Genomic DNA, 16,564 nt, shown 5'->3' on the forward strand with positions numbered 1-16,564 from the left:
GGGATGGATGGGAGCTGGAAGATCACAGGCAGGGTCACCTTTCACCATCCCAGGGTGCTCCAAGCCCTCTCCAGCCTGGCCTTGGACACTCCCAGGGATCCAGGGGCAGCACAGCTTCTCTGGGAATTCTATTCCATGGCCTCCCCACCCTCCCAGGGAGGGATTTCCCCCACATCCCGCTGGGCTGAGCTCTGGGAGGGACACGGCAGGATGTCCCCAAGCCAGCGTGTCCCCATCCCGCACAGCCACACCGCAGCCACCTCCCAGGAACTGCTCTTTAATCAAACTACCACTTCCACAAAGCACTGACCCAGAGACTCCCCACCACCGCGGCCGCCCTCGGGGCACGGCGGGGCTCTCGGAGCTGCGGAGCTGCGCCGGGCCGGCTCGCTGAGCCCCGGGGCTGTGAGCCCCGCCCGGGCTGCGGGAGGCGCCTGGTCCCACCGAGGGGCTCCTCGCCCTCACCCGCTGAGCTTGAGCAGGCTGAAGATCTGCTCCAGGACGTGCGTGAAGCTCTGGTCCTTGGGGGTGCGAGAGGCCAGGGAGCCCTGGGGAGGGGAGACCCCAGTTAATTCCAGCACGGGGAGCTGGTGCCTCCTCCCCAGCCAGCCCTTCCCACCTTCAGCTTGTCCAGGTAGGTCTGATCCTGACTCCACAGCTCCTGGAACTTCACCAGGTCGGGGGCACCTTTATAGAACTCCACCAGCAGCGTCTGGGAGGGACAGAGACCCCAAACCTGGGACCCCAAACCTGCAGCACCGTGACCTTGGTGGTCCCAGGGGGTGGAGAAGGGACTGTCACCATCACCAGGGCTAAGGGCAGGATGGGGATGAGTGGTGGGGGCTCAGCTTGCCCCAAATGGACTCGGGGGGTTTTAGGGCCTCACCCCACACTGACCATCTCCTGCACAACATCGTTGGTGAGGAATCCATCCTGGATGTAGGTGACCTCCACATCCATGGGGATGCCGTAGTCGTTGGGCCGTTGCTGGAGGGTGGCAGAGCCAGGGAGAGGTCACTCCGCAGCTCTGTCACCCGACACCCACCCTGGGGACACCCGAGGGTGCTGATGGGGGGAACCCACCCCAAATTCTCCCCGCTTACCTCTGGCGGTGGCATCACCCAGAAGGGAGCGATTTTGGACTCCACGCCGGGGTTGCCGGGGTAGAAGGGCCCTGCGGGGACAGAGGACGCTGGCACAGGGGGGTGACAGCAGCCGCAGCCCCCCGGGCCCCCCCGGCCCGGGCACGTACCGCAGATGAGCCCCAGGCAGGGCTGGAAGCCATTGCCGCTGCCCTGCAGCTTGAGCTGATAGTCCATCTGCGCGTCGATGTCGTGCAGGGAGGGCAGCGCGGGGCCGAAGGGGTGGCTGTGGTACCAACCCACCAGCGACAGCCCCCGCAGGAACAGGCTCTGGCAGATCTGGGGGGGCACAGAGCGGGGGGTGAAGCCCCCCAGAGCCCCCCGCCCGCTGCCGAGGCTGGGTCACCTCCTCACCTCCTCCTCCACGGCGCCCGCGGCTTCGGCATCGCCCAGGCGGGTGCGGCACGGAAAGGCTCGGAGCACCGTGAGCACTGCGGGGACACAGGGCTGGGTGACACGGTGACACCCCCAGCGCCCCCCAGAGCCACCCCCAGCCCCCCCAAACCCCACCTACACTGAGTGTTGGTGTCCCAGCGCCCCCCCAGGTACCCCACCACTTCACTCCGTGTCAGGTGGCTGTGGAAATCCTAAAGGAAAAGGTGAAAATCCACAGCTTAGCTCCAAAACGATGACACGAGGGACACCCCACCAGAGCAGGTGTCTCCAGTGCCACCAGCGATGGCCCAGGCCGGGGAGGGGACGCACCAGGAGCAGGAGGACGTTGCTGGAGATGGCCACGTTGAAAGGCTGGAATTTGTTGATGGCAGCAAAGGACGTCACCTCCACCAGGGTCTGGGGGTTCCTGGAACAGCCACAGCCCCGCTGCCACCGCTGTCCCCACCCCGCCGCAGCCCGGTGTCCCCGTGTCCCCTACCTGGCTGAGTCGCGGGTGCCCAGGGTGCAGTAGCGCACAGGGACCCGAGGTTTGATCTCCAGCCTTTTCCCTGCGGCGCCAACATCTGCCAAGGACAAGCTCCTGTCACCGCGGCCGCGCTGCCCGGGACCCCCGCCACCCCCCTGTCACCTTACCCGTCCCCGCCGGCTCCACCGGGCTCTTGCCCTGCTGCTTCTTGCTCCTCTCCTCCGGTTTTTTGGGAGCCGCCGGCTCCGGCACCGCCACCCTCCCCTCCCTCGCCGCCTCCTCCTCCTCATCCTCGGGCAGCTCCTCCTCCTCGCCCTCGCTGGCCAAGCTCTGCGGGCACACGGGGGTGGCACCCACCTCGCCCCCCAGCCCGGGGGTGCCAGGGGGAGGTGACGCCGCTCCCACCTCCTCGGGGGGTGGCACGTTGGGCTGGTGCTTCCTCAGCCACGCGGCCTTGTACTGGTCCAGCTTCTGGCCCTTGTAGCGCACCGAGGCCCAGCCGCAGCCCGACTTCTTGGCGGGGTTCACCAGGCGCTTGCAGTGCGTCGCCCAAGCGCTCGGCGAGTTGAACACCTGCCCTGTCTCCTGCCACGCGATCGTCCCGTCCGAGCCCAGGTCCCCCACGAACTTCTTGCCCTGGGGACAACGGCAGGAGTCACAGCCCCCTGTCCCCATCCCCTCTCCCGTGTCCCATGCCCTCTCCCCTGTCCCCAGGCTCACCAGGTAGTAGATGGACAGGACGCCCCTGCCCGGCTCCAGGAGCCCATCTCGGAGCAGCACCCTCAGGGTGATCCCCCTGCGGGTCAGAACTGCCCCCCGAGCTCCTCCCGCCGCCTTCGCTCCGCTCCCGACCTCCGGCTCGGCCTCCGCCTCGTCCAGCCCCGGCTCCAGCTCATCCTCGTCCTCCTCCAGACATTCGTCCCCGCCGGGGGAGGCGGCGGCCAGCGCTGCGCGGAGGGGACACCGTGTGGCAGCAGCCCTGGGTGTCCCCCCAGAGCACCCTTGGGTCCCCGACACGGGTTGTGCCTGAGGATGGGGACACCGCGACAGGGACGCACGGGGACATGGGGACTTCTTCCTGGTTGACGTGGGAGCACGGAGGGGACACAAGGGACATGGAGGGATGGACACAGGGACAGGAGGGTGACAAGAAAGGACTGCGGACACGGGGACACGGCTGGGGGATATAGGAGCGAGCTGAGGGACACGGGGACGTGGGAACACAGCAGGGACACTGTTGGGGGACACGAGCACACGGGAACAGGATTGGGGGACACGGGGACATGGCTGAGGCTGAGCTTCCCCCGGCCCAGCAGAGCCCGCTGTGAGCCCAGAGGGCTGCGGGGGGACAGGGGGTGACACACGACAGGTCCCGGGGGCAGGGGTGGCCCCGCCCCGCCCCGCCCCAGGGGTGTCCCGGGATGTCCCAGGATGTCCCCACCGAGCTCCCGCGGCTGCGGGCTCGGGCAGGTGCACGCGGGTGCCCGGAGGGGGTGTGTGTGTCCGGTGCGTGTCCCCGGCCGCGCGCGTGTCCGTGAGCTCGTGTCCGAGTCCCGGCTGCGCGCCCAGTACCGGGTGCGCGCTGAGAGCCCGCTGTGCGTGTGCCCGGTGCGCGTTCGGTGCTCGGTGCGTGCCCGGAGCGCGCCATCCCGGTGCGTGCCCGGTGCCCGATGCGTGCCCGATTCCCAGTTCCGAATTCCCGATTCCCAGTTCCCGATTCCCGATTCCCAGTTCCGAATTCCCGATTCCCAGTTCCCAGCTCCCAGTTCCCAGTTCCCAGTTCCCGGTTCCCGGTGCCCGGCGCGCCCCCGCCCCCCGGTACCTGCCATGCTCCGCTCCCGCCGCTCCCGCCGCTCCCGCCTCCCCCCGGTGCGCGCGGCGGCGGCGGCGGCGACACGTGATGGGGCGGCCCCGGTTGCCCCGCCCCGCCCGGGGGGGTGAGGGGACACCGGCACCGGGGGGAGGGAGGACAGCCCCGCACCTGCCGCGCCGGGCGGGGGGGAAGTGGCACTCGGGACTCACCCGCACCGGGACAAGCTGTCCCCCGACCCCGCCGGGACCCCCGCCCGCCGCCCTTCGCCCCGGCACCGGGAACGGGGGACACCGGCACCGGGAGGGGGACGGGAACCTGCTGGGGGGAGCCCCGCACCTGCCCCGTGGGGAAGGGGGTGCACACGGGGACTCAGCCCCGCACCGGGAACCCCCCAACCCCGCCGGGACTCCCGCCCGCCGCCCTTCGCCCCGGGCCGGGCGGGGCCGGTGCCGGGAACTGCTGCCACTCCTGCGCGGCGGGCGGAGATGGAGCGGCCGGTGCCGCTGCCCCGGGGAATCCGGCCCCGGGCCCGGCACTGCTACGAGGGCTTCGTGGACAAGCGGGGACCGCGGGATCAGGTGGGCGGCACCGCCGGGACCGACACCGGCACCGCCGGGACCGACACCGGTATCCCCGGGACCGACACCGGTACTCCCGGGACCGACACCGGCACCTCTGGGACTGATCACCGGCACGCCCCAGCACCAGCACCTGGGATTCTCGGGACCGAGCCCCGGGAGCGAACCCCGGGATTCGCGGGACCAGCTCCCCGTGTCCCCTCCGCCGCCCGGGACCAGCGGCTGCTTTCCCCGCGGAACTCGGGCCGGTTCCCAGCTCCCGGTGTCGATGCCCGATTCCAACTTCCAAGTTTCTGGTGCCGCTGGCATTTCCCTGTTCCCGGTGCCGGTGCCCGGTTCCCGGTTCCCGGTGCCGTTTCCCTGTTCCCGGTGCCGTTTCCCGGTTCCCGGTGCCGTTTCCCGGTTCCCGGTGCCGTTTCCCGGTTCCCGGTGCCGTTTCCCTGTTCCCGGTGCCGTTTCCCGGTTCCCGGTGCCATTTCCCGGTTCCCGGTTCCCGTTTCCCGGTGCCGGTGCCGAGCCCATCCCTCCCCGCAGGGCTACCGGAGGCTCTGGGCTGGGCTGCAGGGACTCACACTCGCCTTCTACAAGGAGCCCCGGGACTACGAGGTACGGGGGATCAACCGGGCAGGACCCCCGGGACTGAGACCCCCGGCTGGGCTGTCCCGGCCGGGACCCCCGTGGGACCCCCGAGGCTGGGGACACCCTCAGGCCGGGACCTCTGGGACCTGCTGGGCTGGGATTCCCTGTCCCCTCTGGTCCCCAGAGACGCCCCCGGCTCAGGACCCCCTCAGGCTGGGCTCCCCAAGGGTGGGACCCCCGAGCCCCCTCCCCACAAAACCCTGGGCAAAGTCCCCCTAGGACTGAGGTTGGGACCTTCGGGTGACTCTGGGGGTCCCCAGGCCGGGAGAGGGGTGGGACCCTGGCTGGGGTGTCACCCTGCAGCACCCTGACGTGCTCGTGTCCCCTGGCCGGGGGTGCCACCCTTGGTGTCCCCAGCCCCTGGAGGTGCTGGACCTGGGCGAGCTGGTGGCCGTGCAGGCCGAGGGTGAGGGTCTCGTCCTCAGGCTGACGGGACAAGAGGTGACCATGAAGGTGAGTGGCACCCGCAGTGGGGGGCATTGGGGGGCATTGGGGGGCATTGGGGGTGCCCGGGGACAATGGGGGTACCTGGAGGGGTGTGATCTGGGGGTACAGAGGGGACAGGGGGCTGGGTTGGGGACAGGGGCTGTGAGGGGGCATAAGGGAAGGATTTAGGGGTACAGAGGGGACAGGATTTTGGGACTGGAGGGCAGACAGGGAAAGATTTGGGGGTACAGGGGATGCAGAGGGAAGGAGGTCTGTGGAGATCTGGGGGGGCACAAGGGACAGGGGACAGGCCACGCTCATGTCCCTTTGTCCCCTGGCAGATGGAGAGCTGGGAGACGCAGGAGATGTGGCGCGGGTTCATCCTGACCATGGCCAAGGTGGGCGCGGGGCGCTGCGCGGGGTCCCGGCATGGCGGAGACCCTCCGTGCCACCTCCCCGTGCCACCTCCCCGTGTCACCTCCCCGTGTCACCTCCCCGTGCCACCTCCCCGTGTCACCCCGCAGATGAAGATCCCCCCGGACCTCGAGCTGCTGCCCGGACACGTCTTCCTGCTGCTGGAGGCTCTGCGGGAGGAGCGGAAGCGCAGGGACAGCCCGGTGTCCCCTGCCACTCCAACGTCCCCTGCCACTCCAACGTCCCCTGCCACTCCAACGTCCCCTGCCACTCCCGTGTCGCCCACCAGCCCCGTGTCCCCCGCCAGCCCCGCGCCCCCGGACACCCCTGTGTCCCCTACACCCTCTGAGCCGTGAGTCGGGGTCTGGGGTGTCCCCATCCTCACTGGGGCCAGCATGGCACAACCGGGGGTGGCCCAGCGTGGCCGGCGGTGACACTGGGGTGTCCCCAGGGTCCCCAGCTGCTTTTTCGAGGTGACGCGCGCCGAGGCCGAGCGGCTGCTGGAGCAGAGCGCGGGCAGGGGGAGCCTGGTGCTGCGGCCGGGGGGACACGGCCAGGGGGTCTCTGTCACCACGCGCCAGGAGCTCAACGGGTCAGTGCCGGGGGACAGCGGGGCGGGAGGGTGACACCAACCGGAGAGTCCCCATGGGGCTGGGGGTCCCAGGATGACCCCTCGAGGGGGTCAATGTTCAGCGGGTGTCCCCAACCGGAGAGTCCCCATGGAGAGGTGTCCCGTGCCCTACAAGGGGTGTCCCCGGGTGATGTCCCCGCACGGTTGGTGTCCCCAGCCCCTGACACAGTCCCCCCTCAGGACAGCACTGCTGAGGCACTACAGGGTGAAGAGAGAGGCTCAGGGCTATGTCATCGACGTGGAGCCCCCGGTGAGTGACACGGGACACAGCCGGGCTGGCCCTGGGGACACGGAGCCCCAAGCTGAGCACCTTTGGGGTCACCCAAGGGATTGGCCCCGGGTGGGCTCTGACACCCCCAGGGAACTGGAACAGCCGAGGGTGGCACCAAGGGGTTGAGGTCCCCACAGGGCTGAGGCTCGAGGGACAGGGACCCCCAGGTTTGGGATCCCTGGGAACTGGGACCCCCAAGAGACTGGGGCACCCCAAAGGGGGGCAATCAAGGGGGTGTGACCCTCACCCAGGGCGTGGGGCGGCGGGCAGGGAATGGGGGGCACGGGGGAGGGTGGGGAGTGCTGAGTGACCCCACGTGTGTCCCTGAGTGTCCCCATGTGTGTCCCTGAGTGTCCCCACGTGTGTCCCTGTGTGTCCCCACGTGTGTCCCTGAGTGACCCCATGTGTGTCCCTGAGTGTCCCCACGTGTGTCCCCCCAGCATCACTGCTCCTCGCTGGCCGAGGTGGTGCAGTTCTTCGTGGAGGAGAGCAAGGGGAGCCTGCAGCCCCTGTACCCCGAGTACAGCTCCCAGCTGGGTGGGTATTGGGGTCTGGGGGGCTCAGCGGGGTCTGGGGGTGTCTGTGACCCCCCTGCTCTGCTCCAGAGTTCCTGCAGGTGCAGGGTGACACCCCCACGGCTGTCCTCGTGCGCCGGCCAGCCCTGAGGAGGGACAGGGGTCACCCCAGGTTGGTGGCCGTTCCCGAGGAGATCTACATGAACGACCCTGGTGAGGCTGCTGGGGACTGGGGGAACCGGGCAGGGAGGGGACACCCCACACTGACCCCCGGGAGTGACACTGAGCCCCCCTGGGCCTGTTGTCACCCCCAGGGCACCATGTGGGGGACACAGGGGGTGCCAGTATGGGGACACTGGGTGCTGTCACCAGCTCGAGAGACAATGGGGAGGACAGGGAGGGTCCTGGGGACAGTGGGGGGGCAGAGGGAGGGGACTCTGCCAGGCTGTCACACCCCCTGTCCCCCCCGTGGCACAGAGAAGCCACAGAAGATGCCCAGGAAGCCGAAGCCATGCCAGGCTCACCCCAAGGACTGATGGGGACACTCTGAGGTGGCCCTGCTGTCCCCACTTTGTGCCAGGGGACAGCAAGGCCACCCCATCCTCAGAGCAAAGCTGCACCCAGTGTCCCCTGACCCGGGGTGACACTGAGGAGGGATGAACCCCCTCACATTTGGGGGACATCAATAAATGACCTCATGCCACCCAGCCCCTCCCTGCTGCCGCCACAGGGGTGTCACAGTGTCCCCAACCCCCCCCGTCCCCATCCACAGCCACGTCACACCTACATCCCAATTTATTCTCCAGGCCAGAAGCAGCTCTCGGTGCTGGGGGGCACGGAGTGGGGGGCCGTGGGCAGCCCCGGGGGTGGCAGAGCCCTGGGGACAGCGCTGGGGTGACAGGGACTGGGGTACATTCAGTGCAGAGCCGAGCTCAGGGCAGGCTGGAGCTGCTGGCGGTGCTGTTGCGCTTCTGGAGGCAGCGCACGGCGCTGGGCACCTGCAGCCCTGACGTCACCTGGAAGCTGCCACACCACACCTGGGGACACGGCGGGGTCAGGGGGGTTGGACACACCTGCTGGCAGCCCCCTTGAGCCCCCCAGCCATGCCACCCCTTACCATGAAGGCTGGCAGCACCGGCTGGGAGAACTTGGCCTTGAAGGTGTGCAGCAGCTGCTTGGTGCGGGCGTTGTAGAAGGACAGGAAACCTGGGGAAAGAGGGCACAGGTGGGCACAGATGGGCACAGGTGGGTACAGGTGGGCACAGGGTGGGCACAGGTGGGCACAGGGTGGGCAGAGCCCCAGTGCAGTGCCCGTGGTGGTGACAATGGCCGTGGGGATGCCATGGTGGTGGTGGTGGTGATGCCCATGGTGGACATGCTGGTGTCCATAGTGGACAATGCCCATGGAGGTGACAATGCCCACACTGGTAACCAGGGAGGTGACAATGCCCATGGCACTGACAACGTCCATGGAGGTGACAATGCCCACCATGGTGACAATGCCCATGGAGGTGACAATGCCCACACAATGCCGATGGCGGACATGCTGGTGTCCATACTGGACAATGCCCACAGAGGTGCCCATAGAGGTGCCAATGCCCATGGAGATGACAATGCCCATGGAGGTGACAATGCCCATGGAGGTGACAATACCCACAGCAGTGCCAATGCCCATGGAGGTCACAATGCCCATGGAGGTGCCAGTGCCCGTGCCAGCCCAGCCCAGCCCAGCCCAGCCCAGCCCAGCTCACCTTCATGGAAGTTGCAGTGCACGCCGATGCAGTCAGGCACAGGCACGTCGAGCGCCTTGGCCTTGTTGTTGTGCTTGGCGCTGAAGCTGACCTGCAGCCAGTTGTTGAGGTGCAAACACCACGACGCCGAGGTTTTGCCCAGCTGATCGAACTTGCCCAGGCTGCGGTAAGCCACGCCCACGCCGAACGCCTTGCTGTCGCGATCGTACCGCACCTCCCAGTAGTGCTCGTCGCCGTCGATCAGAGTGTCCCCTGCCAGGGACGGCCGCGTGTCCTGTGCTGTCCCCACTTCACCCCCTGTGCCCTCTGTGTCCTCCTCACCACACCCCTGGGTGCCCCAGTGTCCCCCAGCATCCCCAAGGTGTTGGGCACTGTCCCATCCCCACCCCGCCAAGTCCCCCCTCAGGTGTCCCCTGCCCACCTGCATCACTCCCTGTCCCCTCCCTGTCCTCTCCTCACCCCATCCCTGTCCCCTCTCACCCCATCCCTGTCCCCTCTCACCCCATCCCTGTCCCCTCTCACCCCATCCCTGTCCCCTCCTCACCCCATCCCTGTCCCCTCTCACCCCATCCCTGTCCCCTCTCACCCCATCCCTGTCCCCTCCACCCCACCCCCCCCTCACCCCATCCCTGTCCCCTCCTCACCCCATCCCTGTCCCCTCTCACCCCATCCCTGTCCCCTCCTCACCCCATCCCTGTCCCCTCTCACCCAGCACCGTGTAGGACTCGGCGGTGAATCGATCTCGACCCCCACGGCCCAGGGACATCCTCTTGGGCGACTGCACCACCCTGCACACAGGGACAGCGGCAGGGTTGGCACAGCCAGGGCCAGGGGTCGCCCCGGGGGGTCAGGGGTGGCATTACCTGGCCGGGGAGTTGGCAGGGGAAGCCGTCCTGCCCTTGCCGTCCTTCTCGCGCGCCTTGACGTCCTGCACCTTCCCTCCCGTGGCGTCCCACTCCACGCTCAGCTCGTCCACCCGCAGGTTCTGGTGGCACGTGCTGGCGTCCAGCCGGAACATGAACGCTGGGGACAGCCCCTGTCAGCACCTCTGTCCCCCCCCCAGGCCTGGCCACGGCCACCTGGCACCCCCAGCACCCACCTCTGGTCTCCAGAGTGACCGGCTCGGAGAACTCGCCCGCCACCGCCTTGTTGCACGCCCGCACCCGGAAATTCATGTACTTCATGTCAAACTTCAGCCCTGCGGGCACAGCGGGGTCACCGTGGGGCACCGGGAGGGCACTGCCACCCCCCTGTCCCCTGCAGAGCCTGGGACAGTCCCAGTGCCCACCCGGGGCTGGCTTTGCCGCCGTGCCCTCACCGGTGAGGGTGTACTCGGTGCCCTTGATGCCCTCGATGACCATCCAGGGCTGGTCCTCCTTGGCACGGGGTGGCCCCTCGAAGTTGGTCCTGCGGTACTCCAGCACGTAGTGGTCGATCTTGCTGTCCTCGTCGGGCATCCTCCAGGCCAGGGTCACACAGTTATCGGCCACCAGCGACTCGGCCAGGTCGATCTCGGGGGCGCTGGGCACTGCCCGCAGGAGCAGCCGTGCCAGTGTCCCCCCTCCCTGCCACACAGGGGGTCCCCAGCACTCCCGGGCACCCCCAGGGCTCCCACAGACCCCATGGACCTCGGGCATGGCACCCACGGGACCCCTGGGGACCCCACATGTGTCACCCAGAGCACCCACCCCACTGCCCCCTGGGCACAGCATCCAAACCCCTCATCCTGGCACCTCCCTGCCCCTCTGGAAAGACACCCCAGGCATGGCACTGCTGCAGCTCCTTCCCATGGCACCGCCATGCTGGTGCCAGGCTGGCCCTGCCCTGCCCTGTCCCCCGTGTCCCCCGTGTCCCCCTGCTCTGGCAGTACCTGGCAGGAAGGTGAGGGCCTGCAGCAGGCGCCGCTCCTGGGCGAAATCCACCATCAGGTGGCTCATGTTGTCGCTCACCTTGGCCTTGAGCGACAGGCGGAAGGCGGGAGCCATCGTCACACTGTGCCAGCACAGGGGACAGGGGACAGGGCTCAGCGGGGCCAGGCACCCGCCCTGCCCTGTGTGACCCTGGGGAGGGTGGGCACAGCCACCCCAGCACCCTCGGGAACACACCCTGTGGGGCCCTGGCTGGGAGGAGGAGCAGGAGGAGGAGGAGGGAGAGGAAGAGGAGGATGGGGGTTAGTGGGGTGGGGGGCTCGGGGGGCTCAGGGGGCTCAGGGCAAGCCGTACCTATCCTTGATCTGTTTGGCAGCCTTGTGAGCGCAGAGGGAAAGAGGAGGAGAGAAGCAGCAGTGAGGCAGCAGAGCTGGGCACAGGGGGCACATGCAGGACCCCCGTGCTGGAGTGGGAGCTGTACCAGCTGTGGTACCCAGTGGGACAGCATCCCTGCATCCCACAGCATCCCACAGCATCCCACAGCATCCCACAGCATCCCAGAGCATCCCACAGCATCCCTCCATCCCACAGCATACCTGCATCCCAGAGTATCCCAGAGCATCCCTGCATCCCACAGCATCCCTCCATCCCACAGCATCCCCCAGCATCCCTGCATCCCACAGCATCCCAGAGCATCCCACTGCATCCCTGAAACCCACAGCATCCCTGCATCCCAGAGCATCCCACAGCATCCCTGCATCCCTGCATCCCTGTATCCCAGAGCATCCCTGCATCCCTGCATCCCACAGCATCCCACAGCATCCCTGCATCCCTGCATCCCACAGCATCCCAGAGCATTTCAGAGCATCCCTGTAACCCAGACCATCCCTGCATCCCACAGCATCCCACAGCATCCCACAGCATCCCTGCATCCCTGCATCCCACAGCATCCCTGCATCCCACAGCATCCCACAGCATCCCAGAGCATCCCACAGCATCCCTCCATCCCACAGCATACCTGCATCCCAGAGTATCCCAGAGCATCCCTGCATCCCAGAGCATCCCAGAGCATCCCAGAGCATCCCTGCATCCCAGAGCATCCCAGAGCATCCCAGAGCATCCCTGCATCCCTGCATCCCTGTATCCCACAGCATTCCAGAGCATCCCCGCATCATTCCCAGGAGCAAAGGGGCACTGGGGGCACCCAGGGGGTCTGCCTGTGCTCCCACCCAGCCCCACAGCAGGCACAGCCAGCCCAGCACAGAGAGAAAAAGGAGTGCCTGGCCCGGAGTGGCAAGGGGGGTCAGGACACCCCCGGCGTGGGGACAGCCAGGCAGGGCCACCCCCGGTGCCACAGGGACCCACCTGGGAGAAGTCGTGGTGGTTGGCTGTGCCCAGGGCCTGGTTGGCAGCCTCCAGCAGCTCCTCCGAGCTCTCCAGGGCCTTGGAGCACGCCACAAGCTGGGCCTGGCGAGGGAGGGCAGAGGGCAGTGCTGGGCAGGGCTGGGCAGGGCAGGGCAGTACTGGGCAGTGCTGGGCAGTGCTGGGCAGCTCTGGGCAGTGCTGGGCAGCTCTGGGCAGTGCCCAGGCCAGGGGCTCAGGGCTGGACCCTCACCTGCAGCTCGTAGGTGCGGCTGGCGCGCTCCTGCTTGATCTTCATCACCATGTCCTCCTTGAGCTCGTCCAGCAGCGAGTAGAGCGACTGGAACTCGGCCTCCAGGTCCTCCTGCGCCCGCGCCGAGTTGGCCTGGGCACAACGAGGGGCCTCAGCGGGGCACAGCCCGCCAGACACCCCGGGGAGGGCGGGGGGGACGATACCTCCACGTTCTGGATCATCTGCTTGAGGGAGTAGATGAAGTTCTGGATCTCCTCATTCTTCACGGCAAGGGTGGTGATGATCTTGCGCAGAGACTCCTGCCCGGCGCCCTGCGTCAGTGCCCGCGGCTCCTCAGCCCCCTGAGCCCCCCCGGGCCCCTGAGCCCCCCCGGGCCCAGCCGTGCCAGGCCAGGCCGTGCCAGGCGCCGCGGGGACCCAGCTGGGCTGCCCGGCATGGCGGGAGCCGATGACTTGGCAAGTGTGAGGGTGAGTGTGCCAGTCCCGAGCCCCTGCATCCCTCCGGTGCCCCTGCATCCCTCCGGTGCCCCTGCATCCCCCCCGCGCCCTTCCTTCCCTCCCGTGCCGTCCTTAATCCCTGCATCCCTTCATCCTCCACATCTGTGCCCCTCATCCCTCCTTCTCCATCCCTCTGTTCCTGCTTCCTCCATCCCTTCTTCCTCCATCCTTCCTTCCTTCCTTCCTTCCTCCCTCCTTCCCATCCCTCTATCCCCACTTCCTCCATCACTCCTGCTTCTGTCCCTCTCCCATCCATCCCCACTTCCTCCATCACTCCTTCCTCCATCCCTCCGGCCCTTTTTCCTTCATCCCTCCTTCTTCATCCCTCCCTCCTCCCTCCCTCCCTCCCTCCCCGCACCCGTCCATCCCCTCTCCCTCCCTCTCCCTCCCTCCCTCCCTCCACCCTCCTCACTCCATCCTCCATCCCCCCCGCCCCCATCGCTCCATCCCCTCTCCCTCCATCCCTCCCGTTCCTCCTCCCGCCGCTCCCAGCGGCTCCGGGCCCTACCTGGTCGCCCATTCCGGGCCGGCCCGCCGCCGCTCGGCCCCGCCGACACCAACAAAGGGGGAGCGGCGCCCCCGCCCCGCCCCGGACACGCCCCGCGGCTGGCCCCGCCCCCGGACACGCCCAATTGGGGACAGCGACACTGGGCGTGACCTCATCTGGGGCGTGGCCGAGGGCGGGGTCGCCCCGCGGCATGCCGGGAGTTGTAGTCCGGGGAGGGGGCTGCGACCCCCGGGGTGGGGTGGGGCTGGAGATGGGGAGGGGTGGCACTGTCACACCGCGGCTGTGGGGCGGCGACACTGTCACACTGCGGGGTGTCTCCGGCCCGGGACCTCCGCATGGCCACGCTGAGCCCCCCAGCCTGCTCAGGGGACAGGAGGGACCCCCGAGCTCCAGGGGCTCAGAGGATGTCCCCAGGGGGATCTTCCCCCAGGCTGGAGTGGATCCAGGATCAAGGTGTGACACCAGACGAGGTGTTGTCACCTGCACTCGCTCCAGATGGTGTCCCACACCCCTGGCCTGTTCAAATCCATGTTCAAATCCTTGTTCAAATCCATGTTCAAATCCATGTTCAAATCCATGTTCAAATCCATGTTCAAATCCCTGTCCCTGTCCACATCCCCATTCCCATCCCCATCCCTGTCCCTATCTCCATTACTGCCCATCCCTGTCCAGATCTCTGTCCCCAATCCCATCGCTGTCCCCATTCCCATCCTTGTTCCTGTCCCTCTGTCCATCTCATCCTCCTCCCTGTCCCCATCCCTGTGTCTGTCCCCATCCCCATGTCCAAATCCCCCTCCCCATCTCCCCACCCACGTCCCCATCTCTGTCCCCACTCTCTTTCCCCTCCCTGTCCCTTCACCCCACCCTGTGTCACAGCTCAGGTTCCGGAAGCCACAGTGTCACAGTGAGCTGGCCTGGTGACAAAGGGCCAGGAGGCTTCAGAGACAGCAGTGCTCTGAGGACAGGGACAGCGTGGGGACTGTGAGCCCCTCAGGGATGCAGCCCCTCGGAGGGGGGATTTGGGGGCTTGGGGTCTTCATCCCCCTCCTTGGAGGTGAGTGGGGGACAAGGCTGGCTGGGGGGACAGAGGGGACAGAGGGGACAGAGGGGACAGCTCCTGGGACCCATGGCTGTGCTGTGGGGTTGGGGACAGGCCAGCTGGGGGACACTGGGGGTACACGGGGCTCAGGCTGGCCCCTGTGTGACAGCTGGGGTCAGGGGGCTGCTGGGGACATCTGTCCTGAGGGGGAGCCCAGAGCGGGGCTGGGGACACAGAGGGAGGGACAGACATGGGGACAGAGGTGGGTGACATGGCTGCGGCAGGGGGACAGCATGGAGCAGGCAGGGATGGATTGGGGGACATGGGGAGGGGACAGAACAGGGGGCAGACTGCGTGAGTGGGGACAGGAAAGTGACAGGGAGTGAGGGGACAGGAAGATGACAGCGGTGGGAGACAGGAAGATGACAGCAGTGGGGACAGGATGGGGTGTGTGGTTGGAGGCAGTGGTGACAGAGGACGTGTGGGCAGCAAACCTGGAGTGTCCCCATACCCCGCATGGGTGGCCCGGGGACAGCTGGGCTTTGGGGTGCCACCCCCCGACCCCAGTGCTGTCCCCCCAACAGGTGCCCTGCGGCTGATCCAGGAGCCAGCCGTGCAGGTGACAGCAGGTGACACGGCGAGCCTGGGGTGCCAGGTGGAGCTGGCCGAGAGCAGAGTCCTGCTGCGGATGGAGTGGGTGAGGGACGGGGGACAAGGGCTGCTCTGCGACACCCGCCTGGACTTTGCCATCCCCCGGCCGCCAGCGCCCTGTGCCCCCCAGGTCCCCCGGGTCCAGCTGGCCTGGCAGCCCCCCCGGGCCACCCTCAGGGTCCTGCAGGCGCAGCGGGAGGACAAAGGGCGCTACCTGTGCCAGGTGACCCTGGAGATTCCCCGCTACGGCACTGCCAGGGGCAACGGCACCGAGCTGAGCGTCACCTCCGGTACCGACAGCGCCTCGGGGCGGGCTCGGGGGGTGGGGGGTGACATCGCCGAGGGGGTTGTGGGGTCACCGAGGGGGTCACCAACAGGGTGGATGGGATCCCTTGGAGGAGATTCCTGGGGGATTTGGGGTGGCCACAGTGGGGAGGGACAGGGACAGGGACAGGGACAGGGACAGGGACAGGGACAGGGACAGGGACAGGGACAGGGACATCTCTGATCATCTCTGACTGTTTTCCCCTCGTGGCCGCAGCTGTTGGAGTACACCAGACAGGTAATTGTGTCCCCGCTGTCCCTGCTGTCCCCTCCACTCTGGCACCCCCATGTCGGGGTGTCCCCAGTGCTGGGGGGTGACCCCGGCTGGCTGTTCTTGCAGTGCTGCACTGGGGGCTCGTGGGGGGCTTTGGGGGCACCGTCCTTATCGTGGGGATGGTCCTGCTCATCCGCTGCTGCTGTCGCCGGCGCTCAGGTAGCCCTGTCCCCAAACACCTGTCCCCAAACGCCCCTCACCCCCCTCTGTGCCCTCCTGCCCCATGTCCCCCTGTACCCAAACCTTATTCCAGGCACCCCGTGAGTCCCCCGAGTGTCCTGGGGGACAGAAGTGACCCCAACAGCAGCTGTCCCCCCAGACACAGCCATCTACCAGAACGTGCCCCGCCGGGCTCAGAACCCCAAAAAGCAGCCGCCGCCCCCCAAGCGGAGGAACAACCCATACGGAGTTGTTGTCCCAGCGGAGAAGAGGCAGCAGGGGGCAAAGGAACCCCCCCTGCCCCCCTTTATGGGGTTCTGAGGTGCCCCGGTGTGCCTCACACCCTCCCCAGCCCTGCCCTTCAACAGGAAATCCCCCGACAAAGGTGTCGGGCAGCATCCTGTCAGCAGGCTCGGCGTCCTCTGTGTCCCCACCGCGCCATCCTGTGCCACCCCGCGTGGGCAGCTCGTGGTCACTGTGCCGGGGGGCAGCGGCCCTTGGCACCCCCCGTTCTGGGGAAGGGAAGCTGCTCCGTTGTCCCCTGGCCTCGTTCCAGGGTGGCACACAAAGGCTGCGCCGGAGGGGTG

At 67.7% G+C, this 16,564-nt stretch overlaps 4 protein-coding genes across 18 annotated transcripts; 2 read left to right on the forward strand and 2 right to left on the reverse strand.

Annotated features, from left to right (window-relative positions):
• Window positions 1–264: 264 nt before the first annotated feature.
• MPND (MPN domain containing) lies at window positions 265–3,965 on the reverse strand. 5 transcript variants are annotated; one of them, XR_014846263.1, is made up of 13 exons: window positions 3,827–3,965; window positions 2,725–2,951; window positions 2,410–2,640; window positions 2,172–2,334; window positions 2,017–2,101; window positions 1,848–1,944; window positions 1,657–1,729; window positions 1,497–1,573; window positions 1,253–1,421; window positions 1,104–1,174; window positions 898–987; window positions 620–765; window positions 265–548 (listed from the first exon to the last, which is right to left on the reverse strand). XR_014846263.1 is itself a non-coding variant. In XM_085040540.1 (13 exons), the coding sequence occupies exons 1-13, from the start codon at window positions 3,831–3,833 to the stop codon at window positions 462–464; spliced, it is 1,470 nt and encodes a 489-aa protein (XP_084896666.1). In that variant the 5' UTR covers window positions 3,834–3,965; the 3' UTR covers window positions 265–461. The 5 variants fall into 5 exon arrangements, 2 of the variants coding, with proteins under 2 accessions (XP_084896666.1, XP_084896665.1); XR_014846265.1 differs by having other exon boundaries at window positions 620–712; window positions 887–987; XR_014846264.1 differs by having other exon boundaries at window positions 887–987.
• STAP2 (signal transducing adaptor family member 2) lies at window positions 3,966–7,994 on the forward strand. Of its 3 annotated transcripts, XM_085040550.1 has the most exons (10): window positions 4,178–4,395; window positions 4,930–5,001; window positions 5,392–5,487; window positions 5,802–5,858; window positions 5,985–6,226; window positions 6,326–6,466; window positions 6,686–6,755; window positions 7,217–7,313; window positions 7,382–7,504; window positions 7,769–7,994. In XM_085040550.1, exons 1-10 carry the CDS (start codon window positions 4,303–4,305, stop codon window positions 7,825–7,827), a joined length of 1,050 nt encoding a protein of 349 aa, XP_084896676.1. In that variant the 5' UTR covers window positions 4,178–4,302; the 3' UTR covers window positions 7,828–7,994. The 3 variants fall into 3 exon arrangements, with proteins under 3 accessions (XP_084896675.1, XP_084896676.1, XP_084896674.1); XM_085040549.1 differs by having other exon boundaries at window positions 3,966–4,395; window positions 7,382–7,994; XM_085040548.1 differs by lacking the exon at window positions 5,392–5,487 and having other exon boundaries at window positions 7,382–7,994.
• A 74-nt stretch (window positions 7,995–8,068) lies between these two features.
• On the reverse strand, window positions 8,069–13,609 carry FSD1 (fibronectin type III and SPRY domain containing 1). Of its 5 annotated transcripts, none has more exons than XM_085040531.1 (13): window positions 13,531–13,609; window positions 12,729–12,836; window positions 12,526–12,657; window positions 12,276–12,377; window positions 11,265–11,287; window positions 10,913–11,034; window positions 10,361–10,570; window positions 10,142–10,240; window positions 9,906–10,065; window positions 9,751–9,830; window positions 9,043–9,294; window positions 8,409–8,497; window positions 8,069–8,328 (listed from the first exon to the last, which is right to left on the reverse strand). In XM_085040531.1, exons 1-13 carry the CDS (start codon window positions 13,540–13,542, stop codon window positions 8,224–8,226), a joined length of 1,494 nt encoding a protein of 497 aa, XP_084896657.1. In that variant the 5' UTR covers window positions 13,543–13,609; the 3' UTR covers window positions 8,069–8,223. The 5 variants fall into 5 exon arrangements, with proteins under 5 accessions (XP_084896657.1, XP_084896658.1, XP_084896660.1 ...); XM_085040532.1 differs by having other exon boundaries at window positions 12,729–12,824; window positions 13,531–13,557; XM_085040534.1 differs by lacking the exon at window positions 13,531–13,609 and adding an exon at window positions 13,285–13,334 and having other exon boundaries at window positions 12,729–12,824.
• Window positions 12,909–16,383, forward strand: TMIGD2 (transmembrane and immunoglobulin domain containing 2). 5 transcript variants are annotated; one of them, XM_085040555.1, is made up of 6 exons: window positions 12,909–12,992; window positions 14,407–14,584; window positions 15,154–15,510; window positions 15,762–15,782; window positions 15,885–15,977; window positions 16,126–16,383. In XM_085040555.1, exons 2-6 carry the CDS (start codon window positions 14,527–14,529, stop codon window positions 16,296–16,298), a joined length of 702 nt encoding a protein of 233 aa, XP_084896681.1. In that variant the 5' UTR covers window positions 12,909–12,992; window positions 14,407–14,526; the 3' UTR covers window positions 16,299–16,383. The 5 variants fall into 5 exon arrangements, with proteins under 5 accessions (XP_084896681.1, XP_084896680.1, XP_084896682.1 ...); XM_085040554.1 differs by lacking the exon at window positions 12,909–12,992 and having other exon boundaries at window positions 13,727–14,584; XM_085040556.1 differs by lacking the exons at window positions 12,909–12,992; window positions 14,407–14,584 and having other exon boundaries at window positions 14,611–15,266; window positions 15,366–15,510.
• The last annotated feature ends 181 nt before the right edge of the window (window positions 16,384–16,564 follow it).

The sequence above is a fragment of the Lichenostomus cassidix genome, chromosome 28 (assembly GCF_008360975.1).
Source record: "Lichenostomus cassidix isolate B80296 chromosome 28, HeHo_3.0, whole genome shotgun sequence".
Classification (NCBI taxonomy): domain Eukaryota; kingdom Metazoa; phylum Chordata; class Aves; order Passeriformes; family Meliphagidae; genus Lichenostomus; species Lichenostomus cassidix.

Bases quoted from the DNA above. Each gene is read 5' to 3' on its own strand.
- FSD1 (XM_085040530.1), bottom strand. From the start codon at position 13,040: ATGCAGGGGCACCGGAGGGATGCAGGGGCTCGGGACTGGCACACTCAC. The intron at 11,035-11,264 runs GTACGGCTTGCC...GTGCTGGCACAG, and splicing joins GCCAAACAGATCAAGGATAG to TGTGACGATGGCTCCCGCCT. The intron at 8,498-9,042 runs GTGAGCTGGGCT...CTCTTTCCCCAG, and splicing joins GCACTGCAACTTCCATGAAG to GTTTCCTGTCCTTCTACAAC.
- TMIGD2 (XM_085040552.1), top strand. From the start codon at position 15,012: ATGGGGTGTGTGGTTGGAGGCAGTGGTGACAGAGGACGTGTGGGCAGC. The intron at 15,783-15,884 runs GTAATTGTGTCC...CTGTTCTTGCAG, and splicing joins TGTTGGAGTACACCAGACAG to TGCTGCACTGGGGGCTCGTG. The intron at 15,978-16,125 runs GTAGCCCTGTCC...CCCCAACAGCAG, and splicing joins CTGCTGTCGCCGGCGCTCAG to CTGTCCCCCCAGACACAGCC.
- MPND (XM_085040539.1), bottom strand. The intron at 1,945-2,016 runs GTAGGGGACACG...TGGCTGTTCCAG, and splicing joins GGCACCCGCGACTCAGCCAG to GAACCCCCAGACCCTGGTGG. The intron at 1,574-1,656 runs GTAGGTGGGGTT...GTGTCCCCGCAG, and splicing joins CTGGGACACCAACACTCAGT to TGCTCACGGTGCTCCGAGCC.
- STAP2 (XM_085040549.1), top strand. From the start codon at position 4,303: ATGGAGCGGCCGGTGCCGCTGCCCCGGGGAATCCGGCCCCGGGCCCGG. The intron at 5,002-5,391 runs GTACGGGGGATC...TGGTGTCCCCAG, and splicing joins AGGAGCCCCGGGACTACGAG to CCCCTGGAGGTGCTGGACCT. The intron at 5,859-5,984 runs GTGGGCGCGGGG...GTCACCCCGCAG, and splicing joins TCATCCTGACCATGGCCAAG to ATGAAGATCCCCCCGGACCT.